A 24208-nucleotide genomic window follows, 5' to 3' on the forward strand; every position below is an offset into this window, starting at 1 on the left:
TACCTACCTAAGCTTGATTTTGAAAATTAAGATCAATGTCTTCAGAAACTTAGCTGTTGTATCCTTCATTAGTGAATGTTAGGATCTTCAAATGCCGTCCTTCAAATTTGAGCTATTTTATTGTTGGAGTCTGTTTAAAACACAATCCATCCATTCAATGGGTGAGATAACATCTGGATAGGTGTCATCCATGTTGGAAACTATTTTGATGACTTTTTTCTTTCTTTTATTACATTTCACCACTTGCTTTGCTTGTGGTTCATTTTTTAAAAATTATTTGACACCAACCTATTCATTAGGATAGCATGGTAGCATTGAAGCCGGACACATTCATTGCTAGATGCAGTGTTTCTACAATAGACTGTGAAAATTAGGTGTAACTTTTTTGTTGAGTTTAAAGCAAATCCAAATTGCTGAGTGAAACTATTGGAATGGGTTTCTGAAATACATGGAACTAAAACTTGCTGGGAGCAATAACCAAATCAGTTGGTATGGTCTACTGTCAATAAGTTGGATTGTGATTTAGTAGGAGATTTCGCCATAAATATAATATCCAGGATATTGGCGTTATTTCCCTGTAGTTGAAGAAAGAAGTTGAGTTTTGAAGGTTCATGACCAAACAGCAGAAAATATGTCTACGTGGAAAAATCATTTACCTTGCTATGGACTCTGCTGTACTGCATTATTCTTGCATCTGTTACAACCACTGAATTTATTAGGTCACTAAGACTCCTCGTTTATGATCTGCATATTTCAGAAGCCTTGGAGCTCATTTCTGCCTCCTGGGATAAATGGTTATCCTGTATACTTTTCAACCATCTACTTCTCTTTTTATTTAAATAATGAGGATTGATGAATGCAAAGTAATGAGAGTTAATTTCATGTCTACCTCTTTGTTGTGTCACATATTTCAATACTTTTAATGATATTAATGATAAAGAAACTGAGCAGTATTGACAGTAATTTTCATATTATTTGCCCATCTTATGATAAGAGCTCTCAGGATTTTTTTATTATTCCTAGTTACTGTGGATGGTGTTTCTCCTGTTGAAATGGACATTTTTTTTCATTTATGTGTGATGAAAAGACCCACTGTGTATTATGGGACTGTTTCCTTAATTATCCAAAACAATATCTCCATGATGACTATGTACCTGCAAAAGTTTAACTGATGAACTAAGGCTCTTAGGAACCATAGATATCTAGGTCTTAGCATTGATGAATGTAAATGGAATTTAGACTTTACAATGCAATGGAGTGATTAGATAATTGATAAATAAGTTGATTAGATGTGACCATGTGCTGTGTTCTCCATTTTTATGTTAAATAAAGCATGGCTTATAATTATTTGCTCTTGAATCCCAGGATTGATACCTCTAGGTAACAAAGTTAATGCTAGTGGTTATTAATGCAGTTGTATGATGAAATTTATGTTTTGCCAGTTCTACTTTTCAATTTATTAATTAATAATGATAAAATATAATTACCCATGTAGGTCTTTGTACAACATGTAAAGCATTTCAGGCTAGAATTGGCTTGCTAATCATTAATGTATATTGCATTAAAATACTTCATACACATGTTACACATTTCTTAAGGCCTGTTTACATGGTACATTATCACGTACGAGTTCATTTCTGTTTGCGTGAATGATTTTTGTGGACCAGATTGGAACATGTAGGAATACATGAACCAAATTAGAACAGGTTCTATTTTCTGTTCATGCATTCACACAAGTTAGGTGGTTACATGGTGCATTTTCGTGTTCATTCTCGCGTTCGTACATTCAGACATTAACTAGTGTGGAGTAATGTTCCTTGTAAACAGGCCTATAGAAATGTTACTTACCATCAGAGACAATTAATAGAAGTAAAATGGAGATGCAGTGCATCCACTTAAAGAAGAATTGCAATTAATTGATTATGATTTTCATTATCATGTTAGTGATATGATGTGTCTTCAGGTATGATCATAACTTAAGATTGCTATATAGACTCTGATTATAAATTGCAGTTGGGCCTGATTAAATTTATTCATATTTGGAATTAGAAAAGGTGTTATTTAGTAGTAGTCCAAAACTTATTCTTGAAATATTTTGAAATTATAATATTAATGAAAGTTTGTTAAGATATTTCTTGGCTCACGGAATCATCATCGAACATTTTCTTGGCAAAAAAATATGCTTTTGCAATCAGATGAATAACGCTGTGGTAAGGAATATGTTGGTGCATTGGTGTGAGATGAGGAAAGATAGTGATGCAGGATGTTGAGGATTTAGATGGGTTACATTATGTCTACGCATGAAATGCTTGCTTGTCAGTGGATTCACATAAATGCCCTGTGGTGCATTTATTTTTTTACATTTAAGGTGTGTTTTTCATGCCAGAGAGATAAAGGTTTTCTATTCCTCTCATATTTCAATCTCTTGAGTCAATCATGAGTTAAAAAACATCAGTCGTCACAGATTGAAAAAAAAATGAAAAATTTTGCTTCATATGGTTTTTTAAATGCATTTCAGTTGTTTCTTGGAAGGTAACTCAAGTTTACAATTCGGTCCATATTGATGTGACTGCGGTCATTTTGGAGTTAATTACTGTCTTTAGAGCTAGTATCTGATCCTGGAATTGTACCATACTATTATTCACTAAATATTGGACCACGGCATGAAATTCATGGCAAATATGCATTCCCCTGAAGATAGGAACTGACTTCATTTATGAAACGTTTGCAGCCAAGTTAACATTGATCCAGTGGTAACCTGAGTAGCCTTCCAAAATACTTTTTGCCTGGAAAACACATGAGAATACTTGATTTCAGATGCTTACCGGTTTATTTTGCAATCCATTCGCTAACCCAAATGTTTTAAGTAAATACAAGTACATAAGTCCAAATAAATTCTCCCGCCCAGTGGCGTGACAAGGAATATGCTTTGGGGGATGGGGGGAAGACCTGCCTCCTCCCAGGCAACTCCCCAGTCTGGAAAATGTTTGAAAACTTACATGCTGGGAAATACATTTTATATCATTTACTTACTTACTTACTTCCTCGGCACTACAGCCTGGCATGGGCTTTGGCCTCCCTCAAGACGGCTGTCCATTCTCTCCTGTTCTGCACTTTCTCCCACCATCTGACAATCCTCATAGCCTTTATGTCTTCTTCCACATAAATCTGTCCGTATTCCGAGGCTTCTTTATGGGTTTCGTAACAGAACATTTTTTTTACTGTGTGGGATTGTTAGCCCCAAGCCCAACCCCCAACCTGGAGGACCAGGGTATCTCTTTTTGTCTGGCCTATCCCCTTTGACCTGTCCGGCTTGGGTGGCCCTACCAGGAGCTTTCGCTCCCACCAGCATAGCTCTCAGGTTCACTTAGGCACGCAAGCCCCCTCATCACGACAAGATAGAGATACCAGCGAGGGGCATTTTATATCATTTATCATTTATGCACATAAAATATGGGTTTCACTCATGATTCTGCAGGAAATCATCACAACAGGGATAAGATGCATAATAGTTTTAAACTACATATATTTTATTTCTTTGATGCTTTGGAGGGGGATCTATCCCCCTCCTCCTCATCCATAGTTAGGCCTCTGCTTCTGCCCTTTAATCCAAGTATGCAATTCTATGGTAGTAACTTGAAGGGCTCCCACTCAACCGTGAATAAGCTGTGAATTTTGTCTACCGTGAGAAAAACTGGAAAAAGCCGTGAAATTCGTCATGAAACCTTAAAAATCTCTCAAACTTGATTGTAGAACTACAATTGACAGATCAAAAGAAAAGTCGATATGTTAATCTAGTTTCAAGGTCAGTCACTTGCTCACACTGTCTACGCATTTATCTGCAATCGTATATTCGAATAGCAATTATTGGCCCATGTGCCATGACACCATGTTGAGCTTGAGCTGGGATTGGAAGACCGGTAACCGAAGTGTTCATTAACACTGGCGAAAAATGAGGCACTTCTTCACTTCCCTGCTCCCTCCATTTACCAGTCACAACCTTAAGCTGGCAATGAATTTTGTTAACACTTTCGATGCTGACAATGTAAAACTCAAAATCATCCCCCAGTGCGGCTCTCGTTTTTTGATGCAAAACAAATGCATGGATGTCAAAAGATCTGGGATAAATAATGAAAAAATTTTCTTGGCTCTAATTTCATAGTTATGAATTTTTTTATTTATGACGTGATATCACGTCAGCCGCACAGCGGGATAGAAACGTGATGCGGGTTGCATAAGATCTGCTTTTTCCCCATGCCACCGTTTTATTTTAATTTTTTTCTGCGCAACATATCCAAAAAAATATGAGGAAAATGAATTTTTAATGCTCTACTGGTATCACCATTGGTATTCTGCCACTGCCATAGGGAAATTTTTGGTTTAGATGGATGTAATGCAGGTTATAAGTACAAGGAATCGCCGTGAACAGCTGTTTGGTTGGGATGGTAATTCCGCGCAAGATATTTCGGCATATTTCTTGTACTTGTAATCCTAAGTATCGGGGTAGGGTGCTATAATATTGAATAATTTCTACATTTTCTTCTCAAGCTACTATTCTCATCACAAATTCCTTTACTCGTTTCTTGTTTTCAGTTCCAATTCCTTTCTTCACATTCGACTACCCGCAAGCATCAAATATTTAACAAAAATGGTTTTCACATACCATTATGTAGTCCCTTCACTGCAGGTGCTTGAGATGGTTGGCACTCCGCTTTCGAGATTATTTTCCGACGGTGTATTAGGGTGTCTCTTGACGTGCAGCACTCCTGCTGGCTGTTCTAAGGTTGATGAGGGTACGGAGATGAAGTGAGAGGTGATAGTAAAATTTAGTCGGTCCACTTGTAAGGACTAGGAATAGCTTTTTTGGGAGTACCATCGGCACATCAAAAAGATGGGGAAGGTATGAGGAAAGATTTTGTCGACACGTGTCCTTTTTGGGTCGTTGGGATGGAGATTCCGGTGCCGAAATAATAATGGATGTGGAAATAGATATAATCAACCCATAACTTCCTCATTATTATATTCTGAACTCAAGCCAATAACATATTTTTGCCCAAATTATATTTGTGACCGAGTTAAAAGTTCATACATAAAAACTGGAACTAATAGTATTTGCAAGCAAACATCTCACAAGTAATCTTCATTTAGCCACGCCACTAGAGAGCCACTAGAGAGCCACGTATCTGAAAATGATGTAAATTTTTATGGCTATAATATTTTTTCATTTGGTACATAATAATATCAATTCGAGTAAACCATTCAATAATACATATTGCTAGGAATAGATTTGCAGCATCTATGCCCTTTATTACGTACCCGATTACCGAAAGCAACGATGGCGTTTTCTTTCTAATTACACAAGGGGATTACTAATTCCATCATGCTGGGAAATCTCTAGTTACTTCTTATTTATGTGAGAGCCCTAGTCTATTGAAAAAAGGAATCACATGACATGAAAAAAATGTTATATTTGCCCAAAACAAATTCAATACATTCGAAATGATGACCATTTTCAAATTATATATTATATACTACTACCTACAGTCATGTATGTTTCACCAATGTAGGAAAAACCTCTCTCACAAATTTTATAACAATATATTTAACCTATAATAATATTTGCAATATGTGATACAAAAATATATAATACTATTTATGCCTTCTTATGGAAGAAAGAAAATAGCTCGGGACAGAGTAGAGGAGAATCCTTGCAGCCAGTGTAGATCTATGCGGTCTCTTTCCTACGCCCAAGAGTGCTTGGACCGCAATAGTACAATACTTGCACCATCGATACTTCTTTTTGCCACCTTCCTCTTGAATGAGTTCAGGGAAGTGAGATTGAGATATTGATGGTAAAAGTGGTTTGGGATAAGGAATGTAGGGTGGAAGAATAAAGGATCTAATGACAGAAAGACGGAATTTATAAAGGGAAATCTTTTCGGCGGTTTCACAGTAAATGAAAAAGCGTGCATAGCTTTCGGGAAGGTATTATTCGGGAATCAATGGAGGAGTGAAATGAATCTAAAAGGGACGGATTTTTTTTAGAGGAAATACTCAGGCTCTGAATCGTTTGGGCCGTTGTTCGGTGAAAAATGAAGGGCTTGAAGAATGCTAAAGAATCAATCACGACTCATGTATTTCCGAAAGCAAATCAGGTCAAACAAGATACCAATGCTCCATCAGTAGGATATATAGGTTATAGGAATACATACCTTGTGAAATATTAGGCCTAGGAAGGTAAAACTCTTCTAAGGTCAATTGTTTTCAATTCCTAACCTATTCTTTCGGAGATTATAAGAAAGTATGTCTGTATACGAAAGAGGGTGTCTGGGAAAAGGAGACGCAAAAACACTTGGTTCGTTGGAAGGGGGTGGAGTAGTGAGAGCTGGATTTTCTATGAAAGTGATGTTTTGAGGGGTCACTGAACTACGGGTCCACCGCAAAGGATGTTGGGATGGAGAATGACTGACGGTATTGTTAGAGGGTTCAGGGAAAGAATAGGACAAAGGGGATGGGCCAGGGATTGACATAAAGGGATCAGACGTAGGAGGAGGCAACGGAGTACCTGACTGTGAGGGTTCAACCTCCTCCCCACCCTCCTCCTCTCTAATTTCTTCTAGCTCAGAGTCTTCAGAGAATGCCTGATCCCGCTCTCTTCCAGGAGCTCCCGCTATTCCTTCTTCGTGTACATTCGCCTAGAGAAGGCAGAGAGGTAGGAAGGAAATGTTTGTGTCCTTGCAGAGGTTTTCTCCCTCGACGTCGATGGTTGCAGGCCCTGATATAAGGTCGAAGACTGCTTATCATCGGCAAAAGCTGATGAATAGAGAATTTCACCTCTTTCAGGCGGCATCGACTACCGCCCAGCATGAAAAATTTTCCGTTTTACTCCTTGCTTCCGTACCATCTGCAATAAATACATTTTATTTTATTTTTTAATTACGATTTTAATTTAATTTATTAAATTCCAGGATCAAAATAAACACTTTCGGTGAATAGGCTAAAGCTGAAATGCTACAAACAGCTTTACTAATGTAAAACTATATTTATGAACTAAGTATTCACAATGGCAAGACTAAGAATTGAGAGCACCCATAAGCCATTGATTTTACAGTTATCGAGAAAATATAAGCATTTTTATAAAGCAACTCCTTAGAATCGCTTCTTCGCCAAGCCATGGGATAATGTGCAAACAGTTACAGTAAAACTTCGATTTTACGCAGTTCGATTTTACATCAAGTCTCGTTTTTACGCAGCGACTCTCAAGTCCGGCCGGAAAGCATAGGGAATCCCAATGGTGAAACTTCGATTTTACATCTTTTCTTGATTTTACACAGTTTTTCGATTTTGCGCAGCATAACCCCAGCCCCAAAGAGGCCGCTAATCTTGATTTTACGCAGTTGTCTTTCTACTTGTTTTGAAAATCCCGACTGGAGCAATATGAAGTTAGGTTATTTATTTGTCTAAATGAGTTGCAAAAATGAATACAAGAACGGTTGAAATGACGTCGCGCTGTTGAGCGTGAAACTAGAAACATCGCGAATATAATTATAGCTTCCCCCTACGACCTCTCAGTAATATTTCAGGCTCTTTTACGAATGCGAATATCGCTCTTAGTTAAAATTTGCCGTAGATGGATATCGAAACCTAAAATATACGGCTATCGCCGTGTATGCGTGATTAAGACAGATGATTGCCGGAGATATTAATATTATCACCTTTCGTTTATTATTCGACTTATTGATCGACGCTGATTATAACAAATTTATTGTAATTACAGTAGATGGTCGTTAATCCGGAATTATGAACTACGGAATATCTATCGCTAACAGGTTTTGTAGAATTTTGCGAACGCTATGTTTTCCTTCGCCCCAGCAAAATATAACGGCGAAAATACTCGTTAAAAATCCTCCTGTGTCAAAATTTTGGCTTCCAAGGTGATTTAAAAAAGATAGTCGTACTTCTAGTATGGACGTAAGTCGATGGTGATTCAGCACGATGGTAAAAGCAGCATATGTTGTCTCATTCTGCGGGCTAACCCCACATCTGCGGGACGAATGGAGGCGAGGGAAAGTTGATTGCGCGGCGCGCTTATTAGGGCCTATTCAACTTGTATCTCATTCTCAGTGGGTTTAAATGAAACATGGTTGGAACTTGAATAGCTATTAGCTTAACTCCGCTAGGTGGCAAGCGTTTATTTTTAACTGAACAGGAGTTAATGCCCTCGGAGAATAACTCGCGTCGTCAATCGTCATGCAATCATTGAAGTCAAATCAAAACGTGAGTGATAAGGCAGTCCCTTTAAACTCAGGAATGGCTTAGTACCATTTAATCGGAATACAAAAAGTGTCAGGTGTTGTTATCAGATATAGGGAAACAAAACATTACGTTAAGATGAGTCACACGGCTTGTGAGTCGAAGGTCCCGGCGCTGAATTCGCGGAAGAATGCCGTCAGAGAAGATTGTCTACTAAATCTAAATTTTCATGGGAAAATGCTTTTTTAATGGGAAAAAATTATAAAGAAGGAAGATTGTTCCGGACTTTTAATATTTTTTTTATTCATCACTGGCGGCATGACGGTAGTAACGCGGTTGTTTAAATATCTCACTTTCAAAAAGTGATCTAACCACGGAAAAATCTGAATTTCCGAATATCCCGGGTCCATGTGCTACGTATTATCTATGGTATGCTATTTGGAAGGAGGTTACTGACAGCTGGTGTCATTAGTGCCATGAAGTAAGGGCTGGGGGGATAGGAACCCTACATTGGCATTAGCCAGGTTGTAATGATAGGCCTTAAAGGGACGAGGGCTTAACGTCCCATCTGCTGGACAGAGTGGTGCACTGGAAGTGCCCTCCACATTACACTCAAGTAGGGATAGGGCCATCTCTGATAAGTTTTTGCTACTGCCAGGACTTGAACCCTGGCCCACAGAATGTAAAGCCTTTGTGATGTATTAGCAAAATTTTGCTCCCCGTTAATGGGGTTAATTTTACCCTCAGATATCTCATTTCTTCAATATCCAATCTTTGTTTGTCTGCAGGTGGTTAAACGGATATCCTGATAACTGCTTTTAATGAGAATTTTTTCGAAAATTAGCTTCTCTGCGAGCATTTAGTATCACCATTCTGAAATTTCTCCTGGGTAACAAAAGTAATCGTAGTGCCAGAAATGCTGGTAATTCAACCATTTTGTTCAACCATGGGAAACATTGTTCAGGAATGCAACGTTGTTTCTCTCAAGGTAACACATCATCTGTGGTGTTCCTTGTGAGTAAATAAGATTATTAGGCTTTATTTTCTTACCTCCAAATGAGTAATTGAATCCAGGAAACATATATCTGATGCTACATATCCAAGCATCAACTTTTCACTGCTGCATCTATAACTTAGGTATTACAGAGGTAATAATCTTCTCAATATTGATAGGGGAACGAGCTCAAAAGATAGTGAGAAAGAAGAGTAATCTGCCAGGTCTAGCAGGAGTGTAGATGTCCCCATCTGTTACCTCGTGTGATATTGGGGAGTGAGTGCTCCAGCTATGGAATTTCTCTGTTTATGTGACCTCTCCGTAGATGCTCAGAGTACTCAAGCATTTTTTGGAGTGGTCTTTTTGACCGTTGCATGCTTGAGAACTAGTTGCCAATTGCTGGCAACTCAAGTATTAGTTCTAGGCAACTAGTGGTGTGTTGTTAGATGATCTTAAGGTCTCTTGGAAGTGGTCAGTTGGCTTCTCTATTCAGGGAGGCTGAAAATGTACTACATAGCAGCCTGCTTTGGTGTTCAGCGAGAATTTTTTAGGAGGGATTTATTTTATTTCTGGGGAATAATGGGACATTTAATAGGAGTGAGTGCTCCAGCCATGGAATTTTGCTGCAATGTGACCGATCCATAGATGTTTAATTTGTGCGCTAGTTATTTTATGGAGTAGTTTTTTGATTGCAAAATACCGGAACACTTGATGATGCTGAGCAGATAGTTAGTGAGTTGATAGATCTCTGATGAATAGCATGACTTCAGAAAGCTGTGATAGACTACCAAGGGTGAGTTTCTAAATCATTAAAATGCCTTACCATAGTGCTCTGCCAACTTCTTCCAGATGAGGAAGCTACGTTCTATCCTTGGTTCTATGTATTAGTCATCTCCCATGATGGCTAGCCGCACAATTATTTTGATCTCCTATTTACGGGTAGGTTTTTTTAGTCTGTTGTCGAGGGAACAAGCGTATTTGCGGAGGAACTCTTGCTTACAATTAGACGTGTCTCCGAAAGAACTTGTATAATGGACTGAAAAACCCAGGGTTCCCACTCAACCGTGAAAACCTTAAAACCGCGAATAAGCCGTGAATTTTGTCTACCGTGAAAAACCTGGAAATAGCCGTGAATTTCGTCATAAAACCTTAGAAATCTCTCAAACTTGATTGTAGAAATATGATTGACAGAGTAAAAGGAAAATCGATGTTTCAATCATGTTTCAAGGCCGAGTCATGTGCAGATACTGTCCATGCATTTATCTGCACACGCGTATTTGAAGCGCAATTATGTATTGGTTCGTGTGCCATGACAGCACATTGACCTTAAGCCTGCGATTGGAAGACATTTAACCCTGGCTGAAAAATCAGACTCTTCTTAGCTTCCTCGCCAACCTGCTCCCTCCATTTTCCCACTCACAACCTTTAGCTGGAGTTGAATTTTTAAAACAATAGGTGATGTCATAAGAGAAGAGTTTGTCGACCTCGGTGGCGGCGGGGATAATTCCTCACCTACCACACCGAAGGTCGCGGGTTCGAGTCCCGCCTGGATAGGTTGACCCTTCCAGGACATGGGTGTGTGTTATCGTCTGCTGTTAATTTTTTAAATACTCCTGATGTAAAGGCCTCACTGTGCTGTTTTCGGGGGTAATGAAAATAAATAAATAAATAGCACTTTCATTGCTGCGTTTGCATTCAAGGCATCTGTTGCGTTTGTTACATTTTTAGTTAATGTCCGGCCGATGATTGTGACGTGATCAACATTTCTGCCTAAAATGCCTGGTCTACAAACCATGAATTTGATGACATTTAGACTGTGAAAACCTGGAAAAAACCGTGAATTTTATAATGTAGTTGGATTTTATAGTGCTGGAGTGGGAACCCTGAAAATCATGTCAGCAGAGGAGTTCAAAGTTTTCCTGGGACTTATCTTCCACATGGGGATGATTTCTCCATGCCAGCTAGCCAACTACTGGAGTACTAATGCGAAATTTGGGCATCATTATTTCTCCCGTAACATGCCCCAGGACCTGGGACATAATGATGAGATATGTTCTGCATTTATCATTCTGGATGGAACATCTGAGGGCCCCATTTTCAAGATTGGGCCTATTTTGTAGCACTTGCACCATATTATTGAAACAGCAGTACACTTAGCAGAATCTTTGAATAGTTGAATCCATGGTGGCTAGGAGAGGTAGGCTTTCGTTCCGTCAGTACATAAAATATAAGCTCGTATTTCATTTGTTTTGTTCGACTTCCAAATTATGAATCGTCAGATTAAATTTTGTGGAAAAGTTTTAAGTACTTGTAAATCAAGGTAACAGCCATGGAAATCAATTCATTCTCGTACATGATGTTATTTTATTGTTAGTTCAGTGTAAGTTATGCTTGCCGAAAAAAATTCTTTTCATTTGACACATCGTCATATGCTGATTTCATAACTCAGAGCAGTGCTACCCTATAGCACAGTCATTGTCTTTTCTTTCTCTTATGATTATCCCTGACACCAATGACAAAAAAAACTGTGCTAAAGCGACACAAGTATCTTCACTGCAAACTCTGTGAACATTTTTACTGATCCTGAAATACAGTAAACACACTAATTCTTTAATGGTCTGGCTATAATGAAATAAGGAACACGTCAATTGATGTGGTGCCAATTTTTTAATAAATAATTAAAAATTTTGTTCAAATCATATATAAACATGCATAAGGAATGACGCCTGGGTGATTAACTAGATGAGCAGATTTGATTTGGTGGGCAATTGTTGAACGTTTTTGTGGTGGAGGTATGGTATTATTCATCTTTCCTTTCCTCAGCATTTTCATTATATTTTGAATTCCTCCTCATGCCATCTTATCCTCTATCCATCTCCATGTTATTATTTTTCTGGGGAATAACATTACTGTGGGGAATACAGCCTCTTTAGCTGGTGCTGGTTAGAATGTTGGCTTCCCACCGAGTGAGTCTGGGTTCAAATCCCTGGGGTGGCAAAGATTTTTCAGAGACTGCCCAATCCCTGCTTAGTCCCTTTTGGAGGGCTCTTGGAAGTACAGCACTGTCCATCGGATGGGATGTTCACCTGTGACTCCCTTGGTGCCTTTAGGTATGAGCAGACCAATGCCAATGCTGGGCTTCTCTCAACTCTTCTTTCACCCCATGCCGGTCCTGAAATATGGCCATTTCTTGAGTCAATTAGGTGCCAGGACTCATTTATAACTTTCTTATTTCTTTGATTTTAAGAGAAATTGTAAGTTAACTCGAAGTTTACTACAGGTATTTGAACAATTAGTTTTAATGCTCCTTTTTTTTGGAGTTTTTAAAATTATATTTTCCTATGATTTGGAGTTTTAAGAGCAGCATGAATGCTACGTCAAGCAAGTGGTTTGAAGTCATATTTTTCATTTCAGGTGATATGGAATGTAACAAGTCAGCTTGTATGATGATTCTTGCCAAAGTTGCTGAGGATCCACAAAGTGGCAGCTGTTTAAATGTAAGTTATGCTGATGTTACCGGACCAGTAGCCAACTTTAACCCAACGGGATCGCCTTATGCTAGCTCAGCAAATCAAGCTGGTCCTGGGGGCCCCAATACTAACCCTATGCAGAGTAGTGCTGCCTTCAGTTCAACTGGAAGCTTAAACACGGCCATTGCAGCAGGTAAGGAATATGCCAGAGGAGAATTTTTTTTTGGCAGATAAAGGGTGAATGAATTGAGAATGCTGTTTAGCATTGCAAGGTTGTTATTTACATGGTTTTGAAGTTGATGTGCTTTGGATAAACCATGTCTACTCATTGGATAGTATGATATTATTTATGCATTTAGCTTCTGAACTGAATGATGGAATTTAGCTTATTAGAGTAGACTCTTTATTACAAAGTTCATGGGACCGAGAAACCGGAGGTTGGTAATAATGAATTTTGTAAGAGCGTTTCTTTCAGGAATCATTGCAAAAAAAACATACCTTGTCAAAAATCCTATTCTTTTCAATCTCCCATACTTATACTCACACTGCGGAATAGCTTTAAAGTATGATATATGCAATTAAATCATGTACCTTTACAGTAAGTCTCTGATGTACAAACAGGATGCGTTCCGAGAGTTTGTCCTTAAGTTGAAAAACCAATGCAAGGCATCGCAAAGCGTGATTATCTCTTAGAATGCAATACAGAATTAAAATTTTGCATTAACTCATGATTGTGATGAACTTATCTAGCTGCGCGTGCAACTTCGGGTGGATGGAGCCGAATAAAATGCGCTGCCCGCAGGAAAGAGAGCAAAATGCTGAACAGTTATTTACTGCGACATGGATTTAATTGACACTTTTCGGACTGTGGCCAATGTGCAAGTTCCTTTACGCCACATTGCATCTCATTGGCCAACTCCAAAGGTGCCAATTTTGAATTTTTGGGTGCGCTTGAATTTTTCAAATGTTCATATGTCTGAAAGTTTGTTAATTGAGTTTTCGTAAGAAGAGGACATACTGATCGTAATTTACCTGCGCTAGTAAGTGGGTCACCACGATTCCACAGGAATGAAGCATATTATATGATGTTGCCTGGATACTGAAGTATCTCCTACTGAAGAAAGAATTATAATTGACGCTCTTGGACATAGTGTGCAAAGAGAACTTAATTGTAGCGCAATGATTATGACGTAGCATAGTGTATATCCACCTTCAAAAATGCCGTTGGTGTGTTATACAACGCTGTTTCTTGGAACGTCATAATAAAGTTCACTTTATAGCCCCCGGAAACGGAACTGTTGTTCGTAATTTCGTGATAATGAAAATTTCGTAATAATGTTTCTCTCACTATAGATTGCATCAGACTTTTCGATGGGACCAACGATTTGCTTAGTAAAACGTTTTTCATGTTAACGTGTGTCTACTTTATAATACTGGCCATAATTCAGACCACTAAGATGGCAAAGAGAAACTCATAATGAGACTGTCATCATTTATTAATTACCCTTCTCCTTAAATTGAGGATGATGAGTGTTGAGTTGGAGAAAAGATAACCGTCAAATTGAATATGAAGGAGAAGTTTTAAACAAGGTTTAAATGGGACACATACTTGTGTGAGCCAAAAAAATACTATTATATCAGGATCAAATTTTCTCTGTATGGTTAAGTCATGTACTCACATCAGGGTCTCAGATCTGAAATTTTTTTTAAAACCTGATACATAATATTGGACGCTTCTGCCTGACCCTTCAAGTTTAAAATTTTGTGAAAATTCAGGTGGAAATTGGAGATAATCATCCATGGAGAATAAATCACTGCAACTGAGCCTATTTCAGCTATAAACCATGATGATTAGAACTTGCAGCATTATATTTACGAAGTTATAAGCTTAAATGAAGAATTTTATGGTTTTGCAATGTGTTAGAATGATCAATATATTTCAAGTGTAGTCTTCATTTTGTAGCTGCCTTTAAGTGATATTTCTTATCTTCCAGATTCACTACTGTCTAAAGGCTATTTTACATGGGGCAGTGCTTGCACAATCTGATGTGTGTACTAAGGCTCAATAAAAATTGTGTCGTGTAAAGCGGTGAATTGCCAAAACACATGCGAGAATGCGTGGACATGGGATGGCAAATAGCCCCTGTTCTAATTTCATTCATGCAATTGCCCACCATTTTAGAAATCAATGCAGTTCTAATCTGTGCAATTCTGTGCCCTGTGTAAAACGGCCTTAAGTTGTGGTGGTTTATTGAATTAGTGTATTTTGCTGAGCAAAGTTTGAGATTCGTACGCTTTCATTTACTTTGACTGATGGTATTTTATCCCCTTACAGTTGGTGGCTTGGGTGGTATGATGGGCCACCAGGCTGGAACTAATATAGCACTTAATGGTGCCACCAATAGCTTAAATCTCAGTCTCAATCTCACCCCTAATCCTGCTCCGTCTATGGCCAACAACCCATCTCTAACTGCACAACTCCTAGACCACATTAAGGTAAGAAAGGTATTTGACCATTTTAAAGCTTTTCATGCCCTCCATGTGATTCCATAGCGACTGATGCACTCATATTACCTTAGTTAAAGAGTGAGGGTATTTATTTTATTTTATATGTCGATTTAAAAATTGCTGACCCTGGTTCTATGAGTAGAGGATGGCTAATGAGTAATTTTCATTTAGAATTAAATCAAATTCAATGCTCCCATTCAATGCACTCAAAATATACATACAGCATACATTTTAAGGTTGCCAGAAGAGAAACATTTGCATCCATAATTTAGAGAGAAACAAAACCATCCATTTTCTTTGTATTTAGCACTGAAGGGCAGCGTTGGATGGGGCAAAGATATGAATTTAAATGGATCATTAAGTTTTGGTAGAGAATCAAATGAAGCTTAAAATATTGGTTTTCAAATTAAATTCAACCGAAAAAATATGTAAATGCTTATGCATGGTCAGAGTTAGTGAAAATTTGGACTATCCAAAGGTTAACTGGAGGAAGGGAAATATCCTATGAATGGGTCATTGCCACTGTTAATTAAATTCATGAATGTCTCATCCAAAAAGTCAGTGAGCACTTTTGGGGGAGTGAGTTCTCAGAGCACTACATAACAGCATTGGAATTTCTCCGTCAATGCGACTACTATGTGCCCTCTCGATGTTAGCTCCCAGTCATTTCTCAGAGCTGACTTTTTGCTGGACTTGCCTGAGCACTTTTCTGGGAGGTCAAATATTAGTTCTAAGTGGCCAACGGTGTGTGTTGCTAAATAGAACTCTCACTCAGCTTTTCTGGTCAGGGAGGCTGAGAATATTCCATACATAAAATTATTGGTCCACACCCATGTTAAGCAAGAGCTCTGAGCACTCTCTTACCCTGAATTTGCCCATTGAGTTTTTGGGTGAGACATTCATGAATACAAATGAATGTTAAGTACTATCATTTGCAAAAGTCTTGCAACAAATCGAGCGGTGCCACTTTCGCTCCGCAAAGATTGTACCCGGAAACTGTATGGTTTTAGGGTGTATGCAGCAATCCAACTCTAGTCTTCATGGTTCAATTTATGGAGAACGGGTCATCGGGTGGGTGAGGTATATTTTCATCCTTTTCAGTCTCGAGATTTGATTGCTTCCATTTAAGTGAAATTAATGTTCATGATACTCTCCCAAACACATTCTAGCATTTTATGCAGGAGAAAAGATCGAGGGTTATTCCTCGGAGAGATTTTAAAAAGTTTGTAGATTGGCTCTTTTTGAGTGATCTTAGCTCTTTTCAGAGAGCTGGAAATCACGAGTTGCTCACTGTGAACATGGCGGACTTTTATTTGCATCTATTGACTCGAGTTGATGTTTTTAATACAATAACTACGACATGAGATACGAGGCAGCTTTGATATTCCAAATGTTTCATCATATAAATATCTGAGTTACGATCGAGTTGATTTCATATTCCTAATTGCAAAATCATGCCCCCAGCCAGCCTTATGGGGTTTGCCATTGGAAGCCAATCCTCATAGGTACCCACTCTTGTAACGGGTAAATGTTTTCAATTCTCTACTCCAGTCGACTACGAGTATAAAAATAATCTCAAATGCCACGACAACGCAACAACATCGACGCTCGTTTACTCAACTGAGCATCGTAATGATTTCCTATGTCTCCCTCCCGTGTCACGAAGACCTGTTCGTGAGTCGTTCCCGAGCTACCATGAAGATTCATACCCAGATAGTGATCATTCAAATTTAATGTTGGCCAGAAATCGACAATGGAGCGAACGTGGCACTGCTCAATTTGTTGCAAGACTTTTACAAATGATGGTACATGAAATTAAGTGCATAAAATGAAATAAGAATATTACAAAGCACAAATTGCAAATAGGAATATATTATGCATGGAAATTTGGGAGAGAGGGTGGGGAAATAGGAAGGGAGGTCATGGGGTCGGGGCAGAGTGATAGGGAATGGTAGTTAGGAAAACCTAATTGTAAGGGTCAATAGGATTTGGTGACAGAAGGGAAGGCTATGGACAGCAACAGGGAGTGAAGCTGGAATGCAAATTCATTGGGTGCATTCAAGGATAGAATGGGAACGGACAGCTATGTAGCATATTCTCAGCCTTCCTGAATGGAAAAAGTTGAGCAGGCGCAGCATTGGGGCTTTTGTATCATCAAGGAACACACCATAGGCTCTACTCTTTAGATATAATTCCTACATTTTTCACTTTGCCTCAGTTTTCCTGACTCAAAGTTATTTTTTATGATGTTTATTTTACCCTAAAATCAATCATTTTGAGCAATTAGAAGTATAGACGCCCACATATCTTAAAGAATTTGTCAAAATGTTGGGTAGTGACTTTTGCAGTTTATGTTATCGTTCCTAGTTATTTTTTCTTATTCAAGTCATGTATCTTCCTTTTAGAGTACCCTTGAGATGATTCTTGTTTTACAAAGCTCTATTTTACTTATCTTAGTGCATTTTTTTTAAGGAGAACACATGTTCTTCCATATTCCAAGCCCATTCATGCATCAAATTTCCAAGACTTTCTTTTCACATCGTAGTGATGAAGAAAATTTACTTGTTTTCTGCATTCCTGGCAGTATCAATGCAAGTTCTTCATGATTTCAAGGGGGATATGGTAGAATATGTGAGGCAGCACTAATTAATATCTATACTGTGAACTTTTATGATAATTTCCAGTTATAATTACTACATTCACCCATTGTTATATACTTATGCACTCATCTAAGTATATGCAATTTGCAGTTGGACTGGGAATGATGTTTTCTTTGACATGGTCTTGCTTGTGGCTATACACATGTTCAGATGCTGTAACATTTTTTAAATCTGTCTCAGTCTCCCCCAAAGATGGATCTTTTGTGTGAACAGTGGCATTTGGTGAAAACTGTATGGTATGAACAAATGAATTTATAATTGGTGCAAGGTGGTGCATGGAAATGAACTGGCCCCTTCTCTGAATATGAGAAATTCTTTACCTGTGCCTTAGTCTGGGATGAGCTCTGCCCACATGCATACTAACCTTCAAGTTGAATCACCAAAAGATATAAAGTAGACCCTCACTTCATGATATATATTCATTCTGACAGACGGATTGTTAAGGGAATTTCAACATCTGTTGAATCAGCATTTTTTTCAGATGAGAAGTAAGTTTAAAAAGCATGTAAATGTTGCTTTGTCAAAAAAATGTTTCAGTAACGAGCAAAATGTAGAATTACGTAATTTTTCATATTGTGTGAGAGAAAACAAAATTAGTGAAATTTGTAATTCAAAAAACTGCACACAAAATCAGCTCATAGTCTATGTCGGCTCCATTATATGTCAAACCAATCATTAAGCTGGGTTTTATTATAATTGGCAAAGTTACTTTCATCCAAATAAGGGCATCTTAAGTATTTTCCATGTTTGTTCATACTTCCTCTTTGCATTTTATAAAGAGGTAAACCTGTATCATTTAGTTCTACTTCCTAGTTTTTTTCTTGTAGTTAATTGTTTTAACTTGCACTTCTAACATAAAATGATATTGGAATCTTAGATCATAAGTGGCTTTTACTGTATCACCCATTGCAAATATGTGCCTAGTTCATGATCATTTTTCAAATCCATCTCTTGCATCTTAAAAATAATTTTATACGTTTGTTTGGTGATAATAGTCTTAAAACAATCATTCAACTGTAATCCATATCGTACATCCATTTACATAGCTATGATTTCATTATCTTTTTTATGTTGGTGAATGAATCAATAGTCACAACCAATAAATCTTAAAGATGTCATTGATGCCAGATTTCCACAGATATTGCTTGATAGATGATCATTCCCGTAAGTAGGAGTGCTTTATTGCAAGTGCTTTATGTGTGACTTTATAAATGATGTCCCATCAATGTTCTCCCACGTCAGTAACTTGTTAATCTCGAATTGTGATGTGTGTGTGACTTAAATCAGGTGACACTGCGGAATGGTGGATACTCCGACCAGGCAACAGCCGAAATAACGGCAGCCATGAGCACACTTGCTACATATGGCATTCTTGGCATGGGCCTGGGGCTTGGTAGTGGTGTGGCCTCAGGGGGCCAGCACCATGCACCGCATCACCACTTGCAGCCAGTGCAGAGTGCAGGATATGGCGGTGGGGGTGGTGCTTCGCCAATGGATGCAGCGCCATCTCAGGCTCCCAATGGGGGCGGGGGAGGTGGTGGAGGGAGTGGTCTCTTTGGACCCATTGGGACCACAGCCTCGGTGACCACTTCCCCGACGCAGCAACCTCAGCAGAGGCCCTCATCGGTGGTGGTGGAGAGGTTTGTTGGGGCCCCACCAGAGGGTGCTGGTGGTGGTTTTGACCCATTCCGACGCCAGCCAAGCCCGACAGACTTGAGTTCACCACCCGGAGCAGGTGGCGTGAAGCAGCTTCCACCGAACAACAACTCGTTTGGGCTGGCAACTGGGGGACAGTCAATGGCGGCAGCTGTGGGCCTCTGCAAAAGTCCCACTCCTGGAGACATGAAGGTGGGTGGCGGAGAACTGAAAAAACTAGAGCTAGAGGTGGGGGAAAACATTGTGGGAGCAATCCTGGGTCCTGGGGGACGGTCCTTGGTGGAGATACAGCATCTGAGCGGCGCCAATATTCAAATCTCGAAGAAGGGCACATTTGCACCCGGCACGAAGAACCGCATTGTCTCCATCTCGGGTACAACAAATGCAATCAACAATGCCCAATACCTAATTGAGCAGAGGATCAGCGAGGAAGAGGCTAAGAGGGCTAGGCACAATGCTCTTGTGGGTATGCAGTGAGCCTGAGGAGGGGTAATGGGGCTAGAAGCATCTGTGAGTGTGTTGTGAGCTGCACTGGTCACGCGTTTGTGCAGCCATTACACGAGTGTAAAGTTTCCTTCTCGTCGCGCTCCCGTGGGGGCATCTCTTTTCGGGAGCGGGACGAGGAAGATGGATAGAGAGGGAGAGGGTGCTTTGGGCACAGTTACCGTGCGTGCATTTAAGACATGTTGTGGTAACCGTCACTCCCCGTCCTTCCCTTGCACCCCAATAATACCCTCATACCTCCCTCTCTATGAGTTGTTAGACTTGTTTTATTTGGTTCTTATTTTTATTATATTTTTTTATCATACTCCTGGACTCTTGCTTGAGGAGGAGGGTCTTGGGATTAAGGGTGAAGTGCTTCTGTTTATGTGAGTTACACATTGTGTAAGTTAAAAAAGGTTTATCTAGTTGAAGTCGCCATGTTGGCCCTGCATTTGATGCATTGCTTTTGAGTTTGCTTCATCAGTAGAACACACACAAGTCATAGGTTGGTTTATTGGTATCTGAAGACTGCATTGTCATTGGAAACAATTGGTGTGAGGTTGTTCCAGTCATCTGTGGTGTCTTATGGGAATTAAATGGCAATTGTGATTCTATGAAATTTGCTCCCACATGACGAATATATATTAGTATATATATAAAGTATATACATTAAAGGCCCATATTCTCCATGGGTGATTGTAAGTTTTTATCAATCTTTTTGTAAATGTGTGAACGCCCTCACATTTAGTTGCCTTGTATCCATTGATCCACATTCTGTGATATATATCATATATTTGTTGTTAGGAATGCAGAAAATTCTAGCGTTAATTAATTATATTTCTTCATTTGTCTCACACTGAGCATGCATCAAGTGTTGGAGACATTTGGAGAGGTGCAGTCTAAATGATATTTAAATATGTACTAACGGAGAGCTAGTCTTTCAAGTTATTCAATATTGAAGAGTTTTTCAATCTCTGGGAATAGGTTTTTTTCCACATTTCTCATTGGCATTATAATCAATGATTTATTGATTGGGCACTTGATAGGGGTGCATTGTGTTTAGACCAATGCTTCATAATAAGCATGGCTATTTCCTCCTCTTACTTTCGTCTTTGCAAATGGCGTCCATTTAGCATTGGATGTAGGGTTCCTCATAACATATTCATTGGTGAGATGTGATATTGTTGTCTAGTGGTTTTTACCATTGTTGTTTACGAAGTTACCAATGCACTGGTTGTGCTTTTTGTTGCATGCCTGAGGATGGGTTGTGCATTTTTTTATCGAGGTGAATTCTCAATGAGGGGTGATATGTGATGGCTAAGTGTTATTTAGGTAATGGGCTCACTTTTAACATTCATTGTATTCAGGAGAATAATAATGGTGGTGATGAATTAGGGATATCCATCAATATTTTATTCTCATAAATGTCATTTAAGGAAAAAATGAAAAAAGATGTTGAGAGAGGGTTAAATGTTGACTAATATTCACATAATACACTAAATATATAGGTAATTGATCATTACTGTATTTAAAATTGAGGTGTTACCGGCTGTACTAAAATGTTGAATGTGATTTGTTGTTGATATCATGGAAGTCAGTCGATTTCCTCCACCTCAAAATTGTTGTTGATTAGTGTACTCCAAGAGGGTTTGTGCATTGCATTTGTGAATATTTTGTTGCCAAATAGTTACGTACTTGCCTACTGCCTACTCTGAAATAGGTCTCAATTCGAAAAGAATGCTTCATTCTTAGCATATTAAACATCTTATTGTTGACATTCTCTACATCCCGTTATCATATCAAATCTCTTGATAATGAAACGAGAGTGATACTTGCTTTATATGGCCTAATTAGTGTGTTATACTCACGCTATTTTAGTAATAGATTTCATTGGTGAAGGAATGGGATTTCCTTTAGTTTTTATTGAAGTTTTTGAGTTGTTGACTATTCACCAAGCAATGAACAATCTTTATGATTGAGTACACTTGTAAGCATAACTTGTTGAGTCTTTGTAATTGGTAGTGCTATTATTGACTGTGCATACAATGTTATAGGATATACTTCAGCATAATGCACAAAACTATTGAACAAAGAGAAACTAAGCTTATGGTGCAATTACATCACATGTGTTAGGTCCATCAAATCCACCTCCTATCATTCTTAGTATTTCTATTTTTGTCACTCTGATATCCGTCTCTCTGCTCCTCCATCATACAGTCTGTACAGCCACTTTCATTTAAATATTGCTGAAATTCCATGCATAGATAATATACATAGATAATGTTAAATATGAATTCATGAATCATACTCTCAAACTTGGATTAACTTCTCATTGGCAGAGGTTGGACACAAACAGTGTAGGCTTTCTTCTCTCCAGCAGTTCATAGAGGAACATTGAATATAACACCTCATTAGCAGCATGTGTATTACCGTGAGTCATTATCAATAAAATCATGGCATACTGCATTCAAAGTCTTTCTTTGTCAGTCCTCTCAAGATGTGTGCATGAGTCCAAGTATGAGTGTTTTTGTTGATGGCTGGAATGAAAAATGGCCAACATATTTTTACAACTTAACTCATCTATGAAATGCATTCTTTTTTGTTGATTTGTGACATAATGTTTATAAATGGCATTGCCAGTACTTCATTCCATGAATTTAAAAGTATTTTTAATGTTCATCACTAAAAAGTTTATTCATCTATGTTGCCTAGTTGTTATCTTCTTGAATTTACATGATGGTGTACATCATTTTATTTCTTGGCTAAACTGTGAAGTCTTTTGTTGTACATTTCTTCATATAACTGAGAAGTTTATCTTGTGACCTTACTAAGTGGACACTAAATAAATGTTTTCCTTTTGTTGTATGTAAATATTGTTTAAATTTTACTTTGTATATGCTTTTCAAATATAACATTGTTGCCACTAGAAAAACGTTTATGATCTAATGAGTATTTTTCTGTGAGGAAAGTGTGCATATGAAAAGGAAAGCAAGAGGTACTCTCTGGATAATTATTGATTTTTGTAAGCACAATAGATTTGAACTGTTAAACTATTTATCTACCATGGAAAAATAAACTTTGGTGTCAAGGTGGGCACCTCACTGACATGAATCAAGCTTTTTTCAGAATTATGGTGATGAAATGTACCATACATTTTCAAATAGTTACATGCCTCCAGTTACTTCTCCTTTCCCACCAGTTGGCCTGATCTGCTGCAAAGGAACTCATGTTGTCTGCTTTGATCATTTCACCATCATTCATGGAATTCATTTCATGTCTGTTTGACTCTCTACTGGACCCCTAACATATAGGTACATTAAGGTAGGATGTTATGAATAATCTCATATAGCTGTCATCCCTTCAAACCATCTCAACATTCTTGCATTATGAATCACTTGTTGCTCAAGCATGGTGGTGGGCCATCTTATCTTCGGGAAACTGAACCCGATACATAAAAAATGACATCACTCAGTCCTTGGCAGGTCATGACTTAAATCCAAATGTTCACTCTTAGTCAATTTACTTATGTGATTTAACCATTTGAGCATTCAAAACAGTTATCTTTCATGAATCATTAAATTTAGTTTAAACTTTACATTAAAGCTGTCTATTGAAATACATGGACAATGTGACAAGTAATTGATCTGTGGCAAGTAAAACTGCTTGTAATTTGTGAAATTTCTGGTCCACAGGGTCTTGAGTTAGCACCTGGCTAAGATTCTATAAAGGCTCAAAGGACTTAAATCATGCCCTTGGTAATAGCCATGGCTAAAATGTCCTCCTCCGCTATGCCTCAAAGTGAAATTATATGAGTGATTCTACACTAATGGTGTTCATTAAAATGCCCACTCAGGAGCATATCTCAATGAATTGAGATTGCATGTTCACTGGAAGAAACTTTCAGACTGTGAAAAAAGTTGTGATAGGTGAAATGTGTTACTGAAATGTGATAAAAACTTTTGAAAAGTGCGACCATTGTTGATGGGAGTACTTATTTTGAAGTGTTGTGCTCAATTTATATATTTATGGCTGTAATAACAATAATTATGAATAATAATGTTGCTATTTTAAGGCCCCACCACCTTACAGAAATACTACTGTATGTCTCTCAGTCATAGGTTTTTACTAAATCCATGATATCTACATCTGACTAATAAACTATATTGAAAAGTTCATTGATTGAA

At 38.3% G+C, this 24208-nt stretch overlaps 1 protein-coding gene across 3 annotated transcripts in view; it reads left to right on the plus strand.

The window, feature by feature from the left end:
* LOC124167977 (RNA-binding protein Pasilla) overlaps positions 1 to 24197 on the plus strand; it is a 25840-nt gene extending 1643 nt beyond the window's left edge. The window contains exons 5-8 of one of the 3 annotated variants that reach the window (XR_006866805.1): positions 12662 to 12910; positions 15053 to 15222; positions 19173 to 23345; positions 23717 to 24197. Coding sequence is in view for 2 of the 3 variants with exons in the window: in XM_046546055.1 (XP_046402011.1) it covers positions 12662 to 12910; positions 15053 to 15222; positions 19173 to 20018 (1265 nt within the window). In the remaining variant the exon portion in view is untranslated. Of the gene's footprint in view, positions 1 to 12661; positions 12911 to 15052; positions 15223 to 19172 lie in introns of all 3 variants that reach the window. The other 2 variants (XM_046546055.1, XM_046546056.1) reach the window with 2 other exon arrangements.
* Positions 24198 to 24208: the final 11 nt, after the last annotated feature.

Source organism: Ischnura elegans, chromosome 11, assembly GCF_921293095.1.
Source record: "Ischnura elegans chromosome 11, ioIscEleg1.1, whole genome shotgun sequence".
NCBI classification, from domain to species: Eukaryota; Metazoa; Arthropoda; class Insecta; order Odonata; family Coenagrionidae; genus Ischnura; species Ischnura elegans.